The sequence below is a fragment of the Syzygium oleosum genome, unplaced genomic scaffold, assembly GCF_021117445.2.
Source record: "Syzygium oleosum isolate NSW1041296 unplaced genomic scaffold, Sole_v2.1 Sole_v2.16, whole genome shotgun sequence".
NCBI lineage: Eukaryota > Viridiplantae > Streptophyta > Magnoliopsida > Myrtales > Myrtaceae > Syzygium > Syzygium oleosum.
The window spans coordinates 4,296,062-4,312,126 of NW_026607500.1; the positions used below are offsets into that span (position 1 = coordinate 4,296,062).

Sequence of the window (16,065 nt, forward strand, 5' to 3'; positions counted from 1 at the left end):
TTCGGCGATAGGTGCGGTCTTCTCTGACATCTATCACAGTGAGCACTTCGGCTCTCTGCTCCACGGGATTGCCAACGCAGGTCGGGGGAGATGCCATCCTATGGACCTGAAAAGGGGAAACAACGGGGGATGAGTCGGGGAGACTCAGCAAGTAAAACCACTAATATCAAGTGAGGATATATCGATCGCCGTTAACATAAGTCAGCCCTTACCGCACCCGCATCAATGGCAGATAAATAACAAAGTTCAAACAAGAGAACATCACGCATAGCCGCATCATGTACACTTTACCAACCAAGGTTCGGTTCTATCTCAAAACAACATCAAACATGAAACATGGTCAAATCAAGGGAATGAACCAACTACGACCAACCAAACGACCGTGAAACGGTCCAAATAAACCACGTCACAACGCATCTCAACATCCTTTCCCGATATTAGGGAATTCACTTACTCAACGATAAGAACAAGAACAAGAACAAGAAAGGAACACGGGAGTCTCGACGGTTCTCGAGCTTGAACATGTGAGTAAACGGATCTTGGCGTGAGGCTTGAACATGTGGAAGATGGCGTCTTGGCTTTGAGCTCTCTAGTTTGCCGAACAACAAGAAGAGACACGAGCTAGTCGGTGAGCTCTCTCTCTCTTTCTCTCTTTCTCGGCATGAACAAGAAGCAAAGAAGCAAGAGAGAAGGTTGATGGTGTGTGTGAGAATGGAGAGAGAGGCGTGAGAATGGTGTGAGAGAGAGGGGAGGGCTTCCTTTATATATAGCGGCTCAAGCAAAGAAGAGACAAAATAGCATCATTACCAAATCTTCCTAGATTTCGCCCTCATTACAAAATCTTCCTAAAATCTTAGTCATGATGAAATGATATTGAGAATCTAAGCCATAATTGAAATGATCCTGAAAATCTCGGTATTAATGAATAAGAGCCAAAATATCATCATGAAATGCCATTAATAACTTGATCTTGAAAATCTTTGCATTAATGGACAATGGACAAAATAACATGATTAAATGCCCCTAAAATCTTATGGCCATTAATGCATGTCATGATGATGGTGCCTCCAAAATCTAACTAATTAATGCAAGTCATGATGAAAGGGGCCTCAAAGTCTTCGTTCATTTATTGCATATCATCATGATGGGAGGCCTCAAAGTCCAAGCTAATTAATATGGCTTGGAGAAAAAGATTTGACTTGGTCCAACCTTATCTTCTAGTTCATTTTAAAATTTTCCAAACCGTGAAGCCGATCTAAGTCCTCAGAAAATACTGGTTCCACCTATAATTAACTCGGGTCAACCGGGGTGCACAAAATTGACTACTCGATGCCAAAATCGTAACCCCGCATCATACTTAATTCCATGATTTCCGAGGGTTTTCCACGATAAAACATGTATAATAATCTCATTCAATCCGAGGTTTGGCACGGGAATGTCCTCAAATATCACCAAAAGACATCAAATCGAGATTCCAACGTTCTCATATAGAAATGATGAATCTTTGAAATCTGACAAAACCGGACAGTTTTGCACTGTTCAAGAAATCGAACTTCAAAACATAGTAAATGGACTCCGAAAATTCTCAAATTTGAATATGTCATAAACAAGGCCTTAAAAAACATTTTTCATGAAGAACACAAAATCGGAATCTTTCTGTAAACACCTTTTTTAGTAGCTTAAAGACAGACTAAAAACAGTTTACTGGAACAGAATTCTTGTTTCTCAAAGTAAGCTCTTTCCAGAATCCAAATCATCTCGAAAAATTCCCAAATTTATATACATTATAGAAAAGGAAGTTCTCAACAACTTTTGTGAAGGAAAATTTTCCAAAATCGGCCTATAAAAGCTTGTAGAAAATAAATAAAGTGTGAACATCAACGAAATACCCATTCTGGGCAGTTTTACACGGTCCGGAAATTAGGCTGTTGTACTACTCATATCAAGTCCAAAAATTATGAAATTAAAGTATGTAAAACTTCAAGATGTTTGGAGAAACTTTCAAGAAGGAAGTGTTTGGAAATTCGGATCACAAAAGTCTCCCCAAAAATAACAAAATGAAGGACTACAAAGGATCCGAAACTGGGTTTTCCAGAACAAGAGTAAAAATTGGTTTCGATTTGAAAAACTACCAAACTTAAACCATAGCCATTTTCCAGGGACTGAAATTGAGGATGTTACAGTTTGTGTAAGTTTGACACCCCAAATGTAATGAAACAACACAAATAATGATCAGAAACAAGTTTCGAAATTCAAAAGTCTAAAATCCAAAAGAAAATCACATGAACATCAAAGCTTATTTTTTGGAATTCTGGAAAAATCAAAACTACGAGCGATTTTTACCTGTTTCGTCGAGGGATCAAACGAAGATTTCGCGTTAATCGGTCGCCTTAGAGTTCTTCTTTGACACATAGGCTTCCAGCAGGTGGTCTTCGCTTCACCGGAAGAGCTCTGAACACGTCGGCCGAGGCTTGTTTTCAGGCCTGGATGAATAGCTTCATCACAGGTTCACCAGATGTGGAAGATCACGATTAGAACCGATTTGCCGAAACTTTCTCGCCGGAGAAGATGCCGATCACTCGGTCCTAAGATCCTCAACACGTCTCTAGCTTTCTTTCTCTCTCTTTTGTGTTCTCTGATTTGCTTTCTCTCTCTCTAGCATTTCATCGAACACGTTCATTGCCTTTTGTTCCGTTTTTCTTCACTTTTCTTGATCAATTTTCCCGCTCAAAAATCGTTACCACCGACTTAGAATCGGTTGTAACGATTCTCTGGCGACAGCTGGAGATTCTCCAGCTGGCCGAATCGATTTACACGTGCTAAATTGATCACATGAAGTCGTCGAAGTCGCGGGTTTGAAGATATTTTTTCTGGGTTTATTGTGCAATGGGTGAACCGGGCGAAGGGGATGACTAACCCGGGTCGGGTCGGGTTGACCCGGTAAGCCCGATTTTGACTAAAAATTCAAATTAAGCCCGATTTCAACCGAATTTTCAAAATTAAATCCCAAAATTGAATTCCTCATAACCTTCTAAACCCAAATATGTGATTTTCCCCAATTGTTGACAAAATCATGTCCTAGATTTTTAACTTTTTGTACTCGGGTTATTGGGTCTTTATTCAATTCGATGCCTTAATGACCTAATTAGGAAAAATTAGTGCCAAAATTGAATTACCCACATCTGATTAACCCTATAAATGATGGTCTCATGGTTCGACAATTTCGAATTGGACACGATTCCCAAATTGGGCTCAAAATTTCTAATTTTCAATTGAATTTTGGGGTTTTTCGATTTCTTTGTTGAATTGTTCAATTGGACATACCATTATGTAATTCAAGGTCCTAAAATCATTTGTTGTGAAGATACCATGACTTAAAAATGACTAGAAAAGATCTAATTGCATTTTTGGTTCAATTCGGGTTTAATTTTGCCCAATTTTGGGAAAAACACATGCTCGATTGAGAGTTTCCAAAATTGATGATGTATTAGTGAAATTGGATTTAAAAGAAGACTAAGGAATATTTTTATGGAATTTTCTGATTCCATTTGCTATTTTTCTTGATTTTCTCACTCATTTTGACTAAAAGAAATTAAAGAAAAATTCAGGAAAATGCAAAAAAAAATCATTTTTGGTTTAGAAATAGGTTTCTAGGCTTGACCAACATTCCTAATCCTAATTTTGAGATTTTTGAAAATATTAAAAAAAATGAGCAAAAAATAAGGTGTCAATAACTGGACCCGATTCTGTTAGGGATTTCAAAATAATAGCGGGAAAAATAACAAACTTATCCAAACAACGTGAAAATTTTTACATAGTTAGGATTCCCTATTTGCAACAACTTTGGTATTTTGAGATTTTGCTAAAAATTCCTCGAATTTTTTATAAAATTCGGTTTTCACCGAGGACTTGTTTGCAAATCGTTTTTTAGGCCGGGAGGACCTTATCCTAGATTTTTAGCAAATTGACCCCTGAAAAATTGCTATTAAGACTCCAAAAATTCTAGTCTACATAATAAAACCCTAATGAACAACTTTGTAGTTTTGAGTTTTTGCAAAAAAGGACACCAAGCTTATCAAATTTGGAGAAACATGTTTTGGAGTTCATAGAAAGGAATTTCAAATTTGAACACAGAAAAAATTCCTTTGAGCGTCCATATGAACTCCGATTTTGATAAAATTGGTACCATCAGAAAGCTCTAGATCTCAATATGAACTTTCATGAGAACACTTCTCCATATTTTGAGTACACGAATTTATAAAAATCGAAGAAAACATGAAGGTCGGTCAGGAACCCATCTATTACAGAGAAGGAACCTAAATGATGATGTTAATCGTCCTGTCCTAACATGCTTGGAATTTTATGAAATTTTTATAGTAGATAGATCTGAATGTATCCTACGACTTTCATGCAGAAAATTTTCTCAAATAACGAACGTAGAAAATCAGAAAAATCACCAAACAGAGCAAGGTCAATCAGGAGTTCATGAGAACAGAACATATTATCAACATTGCAACTTCTGATCTCAACTTTCGGAGGAGTTTTAACCTAGCAAACGATGTCTGTTCAAGGCGTAAAACATATCAAATTGAAGCTTCAGATGTATCCTACGACTCTCTAGTTTAACGTTTCGTGAGATTTCGATATTTTGGAGGTCATATCAGCATCACAACCATACTGACTCATCAAGATCCGAGAATCACGAAATCGAACTTACCTTGTGTAATGACACTTTGACGTACAATCGAGTGATCCGGCCTCCGTATTTAGCTCAAGGACACCATGAAGTAGCCTCGGATAGTTCGACGAACCTCTAAGAAAAAGTGTGCAAATCAAAGTGAGAATCGAATCGGTTTACTCAAATGAGCAATCGACAAGAAATCAAGTGAACAGAAGTGTTTCAGTGGTTGTTCGGAGAGATTCCGGCCACCACGGACTCGGGAAAAGGCTGAGGAAGGTAGTCGTAGGTCTCAGACCACCACGGAAGGTCGCCGGACTACCGAAATCGCTGGTTGAACTAGCGAGAAGAGGTTACCAGCTCGATTGCCAGTGATGTGACCAAGAGAGAAAACGGCATTCATCAGGGAGCTCTGGCCACCGGAAGTGGTGGCTGGTCTTACGATCAGCCTTGGGACGCCGAGGGGGATTGTGGCGAGTGGTGGCACGCCGGGAACCGGCCGGTGATAGGTCGAATCGGGCAGGAGAAGATTTGGCCGAGAGAGAGAGAGAGAGAGAGAGTTTAGTGAGAGAAAATACTCTGAAAAATGAGTCCTCCTAATTTTTGGAAGGAAAATCCTTATATACCTCCTCCAAATTTGAATACTAGCCCTTGGATTAATCAAATGGCCAAAATTGCTTCCTTAAGAGTTAAGGATATTCCTTAAGGGTTAAGGATAGATGACATGACACAATAGATGTCTATGATGCACTTTTAATGGATGGCAATGTGTTAGACTGAGAGCGGCTCTTTAAACAATTGAGTCATATTCAAGAACTAATAACAGACTGACCCATCATTCAACATAACAATCTTATAAACCAGTAATAAGTCTTGCATTTTTCTCTAAGAAAATTCATTGTGGATCTAGAAACAATAAATTTAGTGTAATTATTAAAAACACATGGATTACAGTAATCGCTACAACACATTCCGATATATCAAAGTATCAGTCCCAGCAACCCTTGAACGGACATAACGGCCCTCTCTTTCTCTTCCCAAGTAAGATGATGGATGGTCAATTTATAACTACTTGCAGGAACAGAACATGGACCAAAATTTGTGAATTCTACACGGATACGAGACTATATTACATTGTTGACCGGACCTTTCTACCTCTAACTTGAGGAATGTGTGGTTTGTAATGCTAAGACAAGCTCCAAGCAGTGCCACCTTTCATGTTAAATTTCTTCAACCTCCCAAAGAACATGACTATTATCAGAATGAATTTGCCTTTGTTGCTCCATTTTCCTACGAATCCATATGCAGCGTCCCTGCACGGGCTGTCTGTGTTTAGCCACTTTTTGCAGCTATAGCCAATCGAAAATCCGACATTGCCGTAGGCACTGCAATTGGTTCAGTAATGAACATCGTTAAAATCTTTTGGAAATTAATACATACACGAGAACAGAATCTCGAAACAAAACGAGAATAATTGCAATGTACCTTATAGTTTCTATCGTGATGTTCAAGACATTGAAGTTGAGCGGGTCGTTCTTCAAATTCTCTCTCTCGGTGATGCAGATGAGAATGATGAAGATCACTAAATATGACAACTGCGAAAACATCAAGCATGTCAACAAGCCCCTCCTAGGCTCATCTCTTTGAGTTTTTGGTGCCGTCTCGCCATTTCTTACCGGAAGAAATGAGGTATGTGATGGAAGATACCTGTAAAAACACAATGGTTGTTAGAAACGGGTCGAGTCACTCTTAAGTTTGAAAGTTCTTTTCCCTTGGAAAAAAGGCGGTCGCAGAGAAACAAGTCAAGCTTGTGCATGTTTTCTGGTTGTTGCATTGACTACATTCGACAGTTATGGTCTGTATATGTGCTTCTAGTATTATCTTCCGTGTTTCTTCTGTCTCTACTATACATAAGAAAACACACAAGGCTGATTGTACACAAATGGCGACAACAAAGCTGGAATGAATATGGGGCGCGGTTCTGAGGAACAAATGGCAAGAACATTATAAGGAATAAATGGCAAGAACAAAGCTGGAATGAATATGGATAAAGAGAGTTTGGTGCGGCTCCGAGGAACAAATGCAAGAACAAGCTGGAATATATATGACAAGAAAAAGCTTTAATGAACTGACTAGTCGAAGGCCAATTCTTTCTATTCCTGTCTTTAAAAAAGTGAAGTTGAAGATCGCTCCTCTAAAAGTAGGGAGGAGACTCCATTGCTCACACTTGAAGAAATTGCGCAAGAATATCTATACCCCAAAACAATCCTGGTTTTAATAAGCCGCCATAAATCATGACTATCACCCCAACATAAATATAATATGATCTATAACTTGTAACCCACAATTAACGAAACCGGTAGGAATGATGGAAAATATGCCCTAAAAAATGATCTTACACGGACTCTGTTTTTCTTCAACCAAGTCATTGATTGATGGTCACATTCTCTCATACTCACATTTAACTTTAAAGACACAATCCAAAAAAATTTAAAATAAAAAAAGAAAATGAAAGATGTTGAAATATCAAGTTTTATGTCTCTTTCTCCCTCATCATTTCTCTCTCATGGGTCTAAATCGTGAGCCCCGCCCATGGCTGCCATCGCTGTAGACACGAGAGCTTCAGAGCTAGACTCATGACCACGTCCTCGGAAACCTTAGACCCTTGCACTTGAACCAGAAACCTCGGGGTTAGAACCCCAGAGTGCTAGTCTTGGGATCTTGAGGCTGATCTCAGGACCGTCGCATAGGCCCGGGACTTTGACACCTAGACTCTACACCCCCGGGGCTAGAGCTGGGATCCTGAAGTTTGGACCGAGACATTAGGGACCAGGTCCAAGACTTCAACGGCTGGATGCAGCTTCGACCTTTGCACATGGGACCTCGATCCCTGACCCTTAAGATGCTAATCCCCCACATCCAAAACACCTATGCCCAGATATAGTAAACTGACCCACAGACTTGAGATTCGAGGGGCCAGAACCGCAACCATGAGACCGACACACTCGAAATCCAGTCTGATCTCACGACCTCGTGTCGACTGACCCGGGATCCCCGATCTTGTATTCTTGGGTTTGGGTGCCAAGAATGAGGTTCAGCCCCCATGACCTTGGTTGTGAGTTCCAGGATCCAGGGTCCTGCCCTTGGTTTCTTGGGTCCAAGCATCGGGTTCCAAAGTCCGACCCCTAAGATCTCAGTATCAACCACGAGGTTTAGAGCTTGTGCATGTGGTTCCAAGGTCCGGGCCTTGTTGTCTCGAGTCTGGACGCCCAGGTCTCAAGTCTCATCCCGATTATCTTGGTTCCCAACGATCTTGGTTCAGGTGGCCGGGTCTCAAGGTCTCAAGACCATGGTCTCGAGATCATGTACCAGATTAGACTCGAGCCGGTTTCTCAAAAACGTTCGCTTAGGTTTTCCAATAACAGCTATCAAAACCAACTTCTAATTCACTTTAAAAGCACAATGAAACACAGAAAAACAAAACCATTTTCTTTAAGAGTATCTTATTATGAAAACCACCCTCCTCCAATGTCCACTTTCCACAAAACAGACGACACATATCATGTGCCCTTGGAGAAGAAAACCGAGTTTTGAATTTGATATTGGGATTTAAATGCAGATGGTGGTCCAGTTGCAGGAGGAAAGAGTAAGAATATAATATCGCACAGACCAAAAAGATCAATAAAGTTATGTTAGCATTATGCGATTTCGTTACTAGGGTTGCCACCACCCACTAATCTGATAAGTTGATTTGCTATTCAATAAAGTGGATGCCTAACATGTGGATCCGTTTGGGTTTTAGACTTATAGTAATCCTGAAGCCGAAATATTTTTGGAAGAAAGCAAGGTAATATAGAGATGTGATGAATATGGGGTCGAGAGACTTCTTCAAAGCTCAGAATAAAGAAAATTTTGTTCCCACTAGGAAGATTGTCAGAGGTATCCATCAGTGGACGCAAATGTTGTATCCACTTAATGTGTTTTAATTGAGATCACTTCGTGAAATCTCGACACTGTCTCTTTAATATTGAGCGATAATTGTAGATGGTAAAAATCTAATGACACGTGTCATCATCCTACGAAAATATGATAAACTTAAAAGGGTTTGCAAACTAATTCAATTATAGAAGTAGACAAGAAAAGAATGAAACATCAGCTCATGCCTTTCCTCTGTTCCGTGCTTTACGAAGTTTCATGAAATCCCATTGGGGCAGGGTACACGAAACTATACTTATTCTTTTCAGAATTCTACCGGGGCATTAAGGTTAGTAGAAATAGTTTTGAGGTTTGCAACCCGAGAGGGGACCTTTCATGACATGTGAAGGAAATTTTTTTAAAAAGTCCCCAGTTTAGTCACCAGACTATGAACACGTAATTGTTAAAAAGAAAGTCAACGGAAAGTAAAAAAGTCAGAAAATTTAAAGACTAAAGTCCGAGCCTCAAAATCAGTCAAGAAGGGACGCTAGAAATTAATATTGGATGAAAGTGAAACAATTTACTCATTTCTAGGAAGCAAATTTAATAAAGCACATGACACTGTATAATCTAGTATTAACCCGTATTTTATAAGTTCAACTGATTAAACCTTTTAATGTAAATATCTTAATTTAATCTAGGCCATTGACTAACGTGACAAAATAGAAAAATGTTTATTCATAAACATACACCGTTTAATTTATAAAGATAAAATTTAATATTAAAGTGGATTTATGAAATCGAAATATTAAGTATTTTGTTATGGTTAAGAGTCAATTTAGTAATGAATATTATCTAATTATTTAATTTGTGTTTGCATTATTTACCATGCGAATTCGGCAGGGAATAGGATTTTATGTGCGCACATGCACGCGAGCACGTGTGAGAACGAGAGAGAGAGAGACTCACATCATCAGGACAAAGAGCACCAAAATTGCCGGAGAAATGATGGAGAGATCGAAGACGGACTCGCCGGCGTGTCTGGTGTTCACCGCCTCAAACAGAGCCCCCACAAGCTTCTCGTACGGGCTCAGGCCCTCCACGGACGGTGAGCCCCACTCCATGCAGCACAGCGCCACGAACTGCACCAACACGAACTTCCACACGGTCGAGGCCAAGCAAAGGCAGTGAAAGCCCGGGAGCAAGTGCGCGTACCCCATCTCCCAGGAATTCCTCAGCATGTAGTCGAACTCGGCTCGCCCCGTTACCCGCTCAAGGAGCCAGAGTACCACCCTGAGACACGGGGGGTAGAGCGTGTTCCCGAGGAGGACCTGTGGAAGGAGCAGCCACAGGAGGCCCGGGTGGTGCTTGAAGGCCAACATGTTCTCGTTCATGGGGACAAAGCCGCAGTTGGCGAACGTTGACACAGTCATGAACACGGAGAACATCTGCACGGCGAGGCCTTTGTCCCAAAGGACTTTCTTCGCGGTCGGAACGAGGCTAATGTACACAAAAAGCAAAGTTGAGCCGCCTGCGTGGACTATGATGAGGTAACCTAGGACTACGTAGCTCAGGTACTTGGCTGCCCTGTACTTGACGAGTCCATCGCCACATGGGGCTGGCTTCAACGGCGTCCCTTTCATTTCGGGATCAGATTTGAAGGTATCGGCCCCATTGACCTGGTCGAGAGGAGGAGGTTTGAGTTCAATGTTCTTGTCGGAGTGGTCAGCAGTGGCGGAATTCACCTTGTGATGATCACGTCCGGCAAATCTGTACCTCGAGAGATGAAGCCCGACCATGGAAGTGAAGATCTCCCCGCCAAAGAGCATAAGGAGGGTCATGATGACGAGCTGGGAGTGGGAGAAGGCCTCCATTTCCACGGTGGACATGCTCGATACCGTGGTTGCGGAGACGGAGGTGAAGAACACATCGAGGTCACGAGGCTTGTAGGAGGATGATTTGGGCTCGCAGAGCTTTAGTGCCCAATAGCCGACTGCGGAGACGAGGACGAAGTAAGCTAGTTGAGTCCAGAAAGAGTTGGCTCGGCGGGACAATTTGCGGAGGAGGGAAGATGCCACAGGGTGGCAAGAGTGGAGGAGGCAAGAGAGGTTTTGAATGCTAGGCAGGTTGGGCTCCAACCTGTTACCAAAACAAGAAAGCTTCTTCATCCTTTTGAGATTTTCTATTTAGAAGGGGAGATTATAGTGCCTATTTTAGAGGTGGGTAGAGCGTGGTTTTATAGTCGCGACTCGTTCCCTGTAGTTCAGGTTCACGTGGACGCACTGACAATGGGCCCTAAGTGAAACCCATCGGACATCAGATCAGCAATTCATGTCTTCATGTCGTGTCATAATTATGTCATGTGTAAATTACACGCATGACACGCATGTTTAATAAATTTTAAATTTTAAATGTGAAATGTGATTAAATGTGTCTAAATGTATCTCAATGTGTCTTCTTAACACAATTAACACGGTAAGTTGTATAAGCATGCCATGCTGTAAGCAGGTTAAAAAGGTAAATCCACACACGACACATTTTTTATTTGTGTACAAACAATTGACCCATTCATGGAATGAAGGCAATCAGGCTTGACATGATATATTTAATTACGTATGGGCCCATGCAGTGTAATTAGGTCGTGTTGGAAATTGTTAGAGAAGTGATTTAGTTTACTAAGCTATGTCAATCTTATATGGCAAAATATTGGTATTTACGTTAGTCCCTACTCTGAACAAGCAAATTTTTGTAGTTTTCTCTGCTGTAGTTGGCTCTGTTCATAATGTAATTTATCAAAGGGTTGTGTTTTTCCTCATCCCCAGTTAGAAGAAAGACCTTTGATAGATGGTTACAAATATATAGATATCATCTGCCTACAAACTTAACTAAATAATAATAAAGTAGCATATTTTCCTCAATTCTAGGTTGGAAGAAACTTCTTCAACTATGTCTCCAATTGGTGAATTACGAACATGTATATCGCCTACATGCAATCTTAACTAGAAGTAAAAATGGATAATGTCCATAGTGTGTAATCTACCAATCAAAAGAATAGTTGAAAGAAATTTCTTCTAATCCACCAATCAAAAAAAAGTTATTGGAACTATATGGCCCTTTATAGAATAAGTCGTTCAAACATTTTTTCCCACATGATGGTTCGACCGCTTTGATCCACATGAACCAAGTCTAGGAAAAAAATTTCACTTGGTTGATGTTTTCAAAAGAGCCATGTTCAACTTCATTCCATCACAACCCACCACTTCTGCTCCTATTGATAGGATCACTCGGATTTTATAGCCATCCACCGGAATTTGTGACTTCACCACTTATCATTTTGCTCTATTTCCTATACAGGATTATACATGCTACGATAAAGAACATACTATTCTTTATCATCTGCTTGTCTTCCATGCTTTTTGTTAGTTGTCGATGCTAAAAAAGAACATACTACCTTTCTTGAAGGCAGAAGTTCTCAAGTGTGGCGATACGTTATGAAAGAAGAGCTAGAAGCACTCGATAAAAATCGCACTTGGATATTGTTACCTTATCTGAAGCAAAGCGTTTCATTGGCTATAGATGGGTGTCTAAAATTAAATAGAAGAATTATGGTTCCTTTGAACATCACAAGGCAAGACTTATTGCCAAGGGCTATACTCAAACATATGGTGAAGACTACAAATGTGACATTCTGAAATTCGATCCATTTTCGGGATTTATGAAATGAATATTTCTTCGATGCACTTTCAGTAAAATCTCACTCAGAAATTGATCACTCTCGAGATACTAACCGTTAGGGAAAGGCTAGCTAGGAATTAAGTATGTGGACCTAAGAACTTGATCATGGATTGGCACTTCGATCATAAGATTGACAAGGGAATATTTTGTACCATTAGAGACCGATCCAAGGATGGCTATGGAACGATTCGCAAATCTTATACGATCGGAACGTGGGTGATTCCGCTTAACCATTGTATGAGTTTCGAATGATCCTAAACCTAATCCGAAAGATCGTGTCCTTCGGAACTAGTGATTGACCCTCGCAATTACATGATGACCGAGATCGCCATGCCTCAAGTAAACTTAGATGTGGCTCGATGTCATCGGCCACGTGTCGATACGCGTAACTCCTAAAAGCCACCCGTTAGTTTGAGATACACTAAAGTCGCGATTGTTGGATTTTGGCCATTAATTAGAATCCGAATTGGGATGTCGAATTTTCAAGATTTCCACGACTAATTTATCGGACGTCGTCTCATTTAGCGTGGCCAACTATCGGATCGATTGGAATTATCGGAAAAATCGAAATTTGGACCGAGAGTGGAAAAAGACCATTTAGCCCCTGTGTTAATTGAGCACTTTTGAAATATTGAAGGGCAATTCGGACAATTACATTTCCCTCCATAAGCGAAAATTTGGACAAGAATGCCCCCTCTCCTTTTTGCTTGTTCCTTAGTTGCCCTTGGATATTTTCCCCATCTTGCCTTAGAAGACTCATTTGTGGCCTTTGGATCTTTGATGAGATTAATAGATTGATCTTGGCCCTTGATTTATGTGAGTGGGGTGGGTAGATAATAATTGACCTTTGACCCTCTCTCTCTCTCTTCTCATTCCCGGAGCTCTCTCTCTCTCTCCCTCCTTGGAATCGGCCCAATCTCTAAGTACCATCACCTCCACCTTGCTTCTCCGGTTCAGACGCCACCGGACTCGCCGCCTGAATCGTCGTCCAGCCACCCGTCCGACCGCCGGAGTACGCACTGTTCACAAAAGCCTGAACTAGCCCAGAAACCAACTGGAAAACACCCATTTTCCCCTCTTTCTCTCTCTCTTTAGGCCTCACTCCTGGTACCCCGACCACCACCATCTTGTGCTCGTTCCAACCATCCCAGCCTGGTCGCCGGAAAGTCGTCAGAGATTCCCGTCCATCCCTGTTCACCGCCGGAGCTCAGTTTGCCTGTTCACCGGTTTTCTTGCTTAAACCCTTGGTAAGTGACTTCCTAATCCTTGGTTAGGCTAGTGGGTTACTAATGGCATGTCTAGGGATGGATTAGGGGCTGTGGATAGTTGGTTTAGTGGTTGTATAAGCTTGATTTGCCCAATGGTGCAAGTTTAATGATTCTCGGATTTCTGGTTGTTACTGTACCTCTGTGCTGTGTTATTTTTTGGTGATCATTGTGGGCCGAATCTGAGGAAGTTTTTTTCATGGAATTTGTTCCCAACATCTTGATGTATAAAATACTTTAAATTAAGAATTTTTGGAAGTTGTTTGGGGTCATTCGGAAGTTGGTTTTTGGACCGTCTCAAGGCTGCCGGAGTTACTGTTCACCCGACCTTCCTGTCTGTCCAAATTTTTATAAAATTTGCTAGACCTTATTTCAACAAACTTCCTTCAAGAAAATTGTTAAAAACACTTGTGTCTATGACATATAAACATTTCAGAGCTTTCCAAAGTGATTTGGGTACTGAATGAATTATATTTTGATGGTTTGAGGGACTGTCCGAGCGAACCGGATTCTGTACGGATTTGAGTGTCAAAACGAGGCGTTTACAGTTAGAACTGGATTTTGTGTCCTCATGAAAAATGTTTATCAAGATGTTTTATACAATATATCCAAATTTAAAAATTTTTGGAGTTGATTTACTATTTATTTTAAAGGAAATTCGGTGACTATGTTACTGCCCAGTTTGGCCCCGATTCTGTGCATACTCGGTTTTTCTCTCTCTCGGGGACTTTTCGGAGATTTTGTTACAAAAGAAAGGCGAGGCTTTTTAATTGATGAGTACAGACTTAGTTGGCATTTGGTTAATTCTTAAAGATAAGAATCGGTAATGGTTGTTGAGTGTGTGCATGGTCACGACACGTTCCGTCTAGGCGGGGGTTCTAGACGATGACCGACGGGGGTTCGGATGCCGTCTATGTGACATTCCGAATTTTGGCCCATTTTTGGTATTTATAAAACGTGTAATCCGTCAGTGCGCTTATAATGGAATCTCGCCCGGGAACTGATCACTCTCGGGTTCTCGTTTTTAAAATAGAGATTTCGCTAGAATCGCACTCGATCGAATTTGGCCGTTATTTAGACCCCGAACTTGGCGTCGATTTTCGGGAGTTTCAGACGAAATAAATTGGACGGTATCAATATTATCGTAGCCGTTGAGATTGTCAGCAATGATGGAAAAAGGGGAGTTTTTGACCAGGTGCAAATTTGGACTAGTAGACCTCCCTCGCTATAGTTTGATTTAATTGATTTGGCCTTTGTCCCTTATTATATTCGAGGTTTAATTTGGACCGATAAATCGTTGTCAGTTTTTATTATGGGCCGTTTAATCGCATTATTTATATGATTGAACATTTAAATTTTTCTCTCTCTCTTTCTCTCTCCTCTCTCTCCTCTGCCCGCGCACGCACTTCCCCCCATCATCACGTCTGTCCTGCTCTCTCTCTCTCTCTCTCTCTCTCTCCCTTTCTCTCTCTTTCCCTCTCTCTTCCCTCTCTGGTCGCCGGACGCGCACGTTTCCCCCGCTTGCGCCCCATCCGCCCATACCCATGCGCACCAACCCCCCGACACACTTCTCTCTCTCTCCTCCCTTCTCTCTTCCTTCTTCTCCTTTCTTCTTCTTTCTTTTCCTTGTTCTTCGCCGGCGTCTGGTTTTGCTTTGCCCCGCTCCTGCTCGCCCAGCCGACCACCGCCCGAGCCCGCCTGACCGCCGAGCGCCGCCGCCGTCTTCCTCGCGCCGTTGCCGCACCGCGCTGTCGCCCGGAAGCCCCGCCCCGACGCCGCCTCCTTTCCTTCCCAAACGCGCCACTGGCTCGCCGCCACCGCTCTGTCTCGGCTGCCGCCGCCTCACTCGGCCGCCTTGCTCCGCTCGCCGCCCGCTCCTGCCGCCGCAGAGCTCAGCCGTCGCTTCGCCGCTCGTTTGTTCGCGCACTGGGAGCTCGCCGATCCGAGCTCGTCCGTCTCCGTGCCGCCCACCGCCGCTCGCTGCGAGTCGCCGCGCTGTCGCCCGCCTGCCCCCGCTGTTGCTGCCGCCGGCCGGCTCCTCCATCGCTAGCCTCGCCCGGCCACTCACCGCCGGTCCGCCATCTCTCCCCTCGCCCCGATCCTCTCTCCCTCACCCTCACCCCGGCTCACTCTCTTTCTCCCCTGTTCAGCTCGTCGCCGCCGTGTCGCCATCGCCGCCGGTCGCCGCCCCGACTAGCCAGCCCAGGCCGTAGCCGGCTCGTCGCCCACGCGACCAAGCCGCGAGCCCGTGGCCGAGGGCTGTGCCCGTGGCCGAGCTCGCCCGGCACCGTGCCCGTCCGACCAGGCGCGTCGCCCGTCCGACTAGGCTCGTCGCCCGTCCGTTTGCCCGTGCGCCCCTTGGCACGCCGCACCGCCATCGCGCCCGCGCGCCAGGCACGCCGATCGACCATTGTGCCCGCATTGGCCGGCCACCGCGCTGTTGGCCGCGCCCGCGCCTGGCCCCGAGATCGT

General features: G+C 42.8%; 1 protein-coding gene across 2 annotated transcripts; it reads right to left on the reverse strand.

Moving 5' to 3' along the window:
• Positions 1 to 5,585: 5,585 nt before the first annotated feature.
• On the reverse strand, positions 5,586 to 10,810 carry LOC115671400 (cation transporter HKT1;3-like). Of its 2 annotated transcripts, XM_056318854.1 has the most exons (4): positions 10,339 to 10,810; positions 9,563 to 10,272; positions 6,164 to 6,385; positions 5,586 to 6,063 (listed from the first exon to the last, which is right to left on the reverse strand). In XM_056318854.1, the coding sequence occupies exons 1-4, from the start codon at positions 10,759 to 10,761 to the stop codon at positions 5,865 to 5,867; spliced, it is 1,554 nt and encodes a 517-aa protein (XP_056174829.1). In that variant the 5' UTR covers positions 10,762 to 10,810; the 3' UTR covers positions 5,586 to 5,864. The 2 variants fall into 2 exon arrangements, with proteins under 2 accessions (XP_056174829.1, XP_030448810.1); XM_030592950.2 differs by having other exon boundaries at positions 9,563 to 10,810.
• Between the last annotated feature and the right edge of the window lie 5,255 nt (positions 10,811 to 16,065).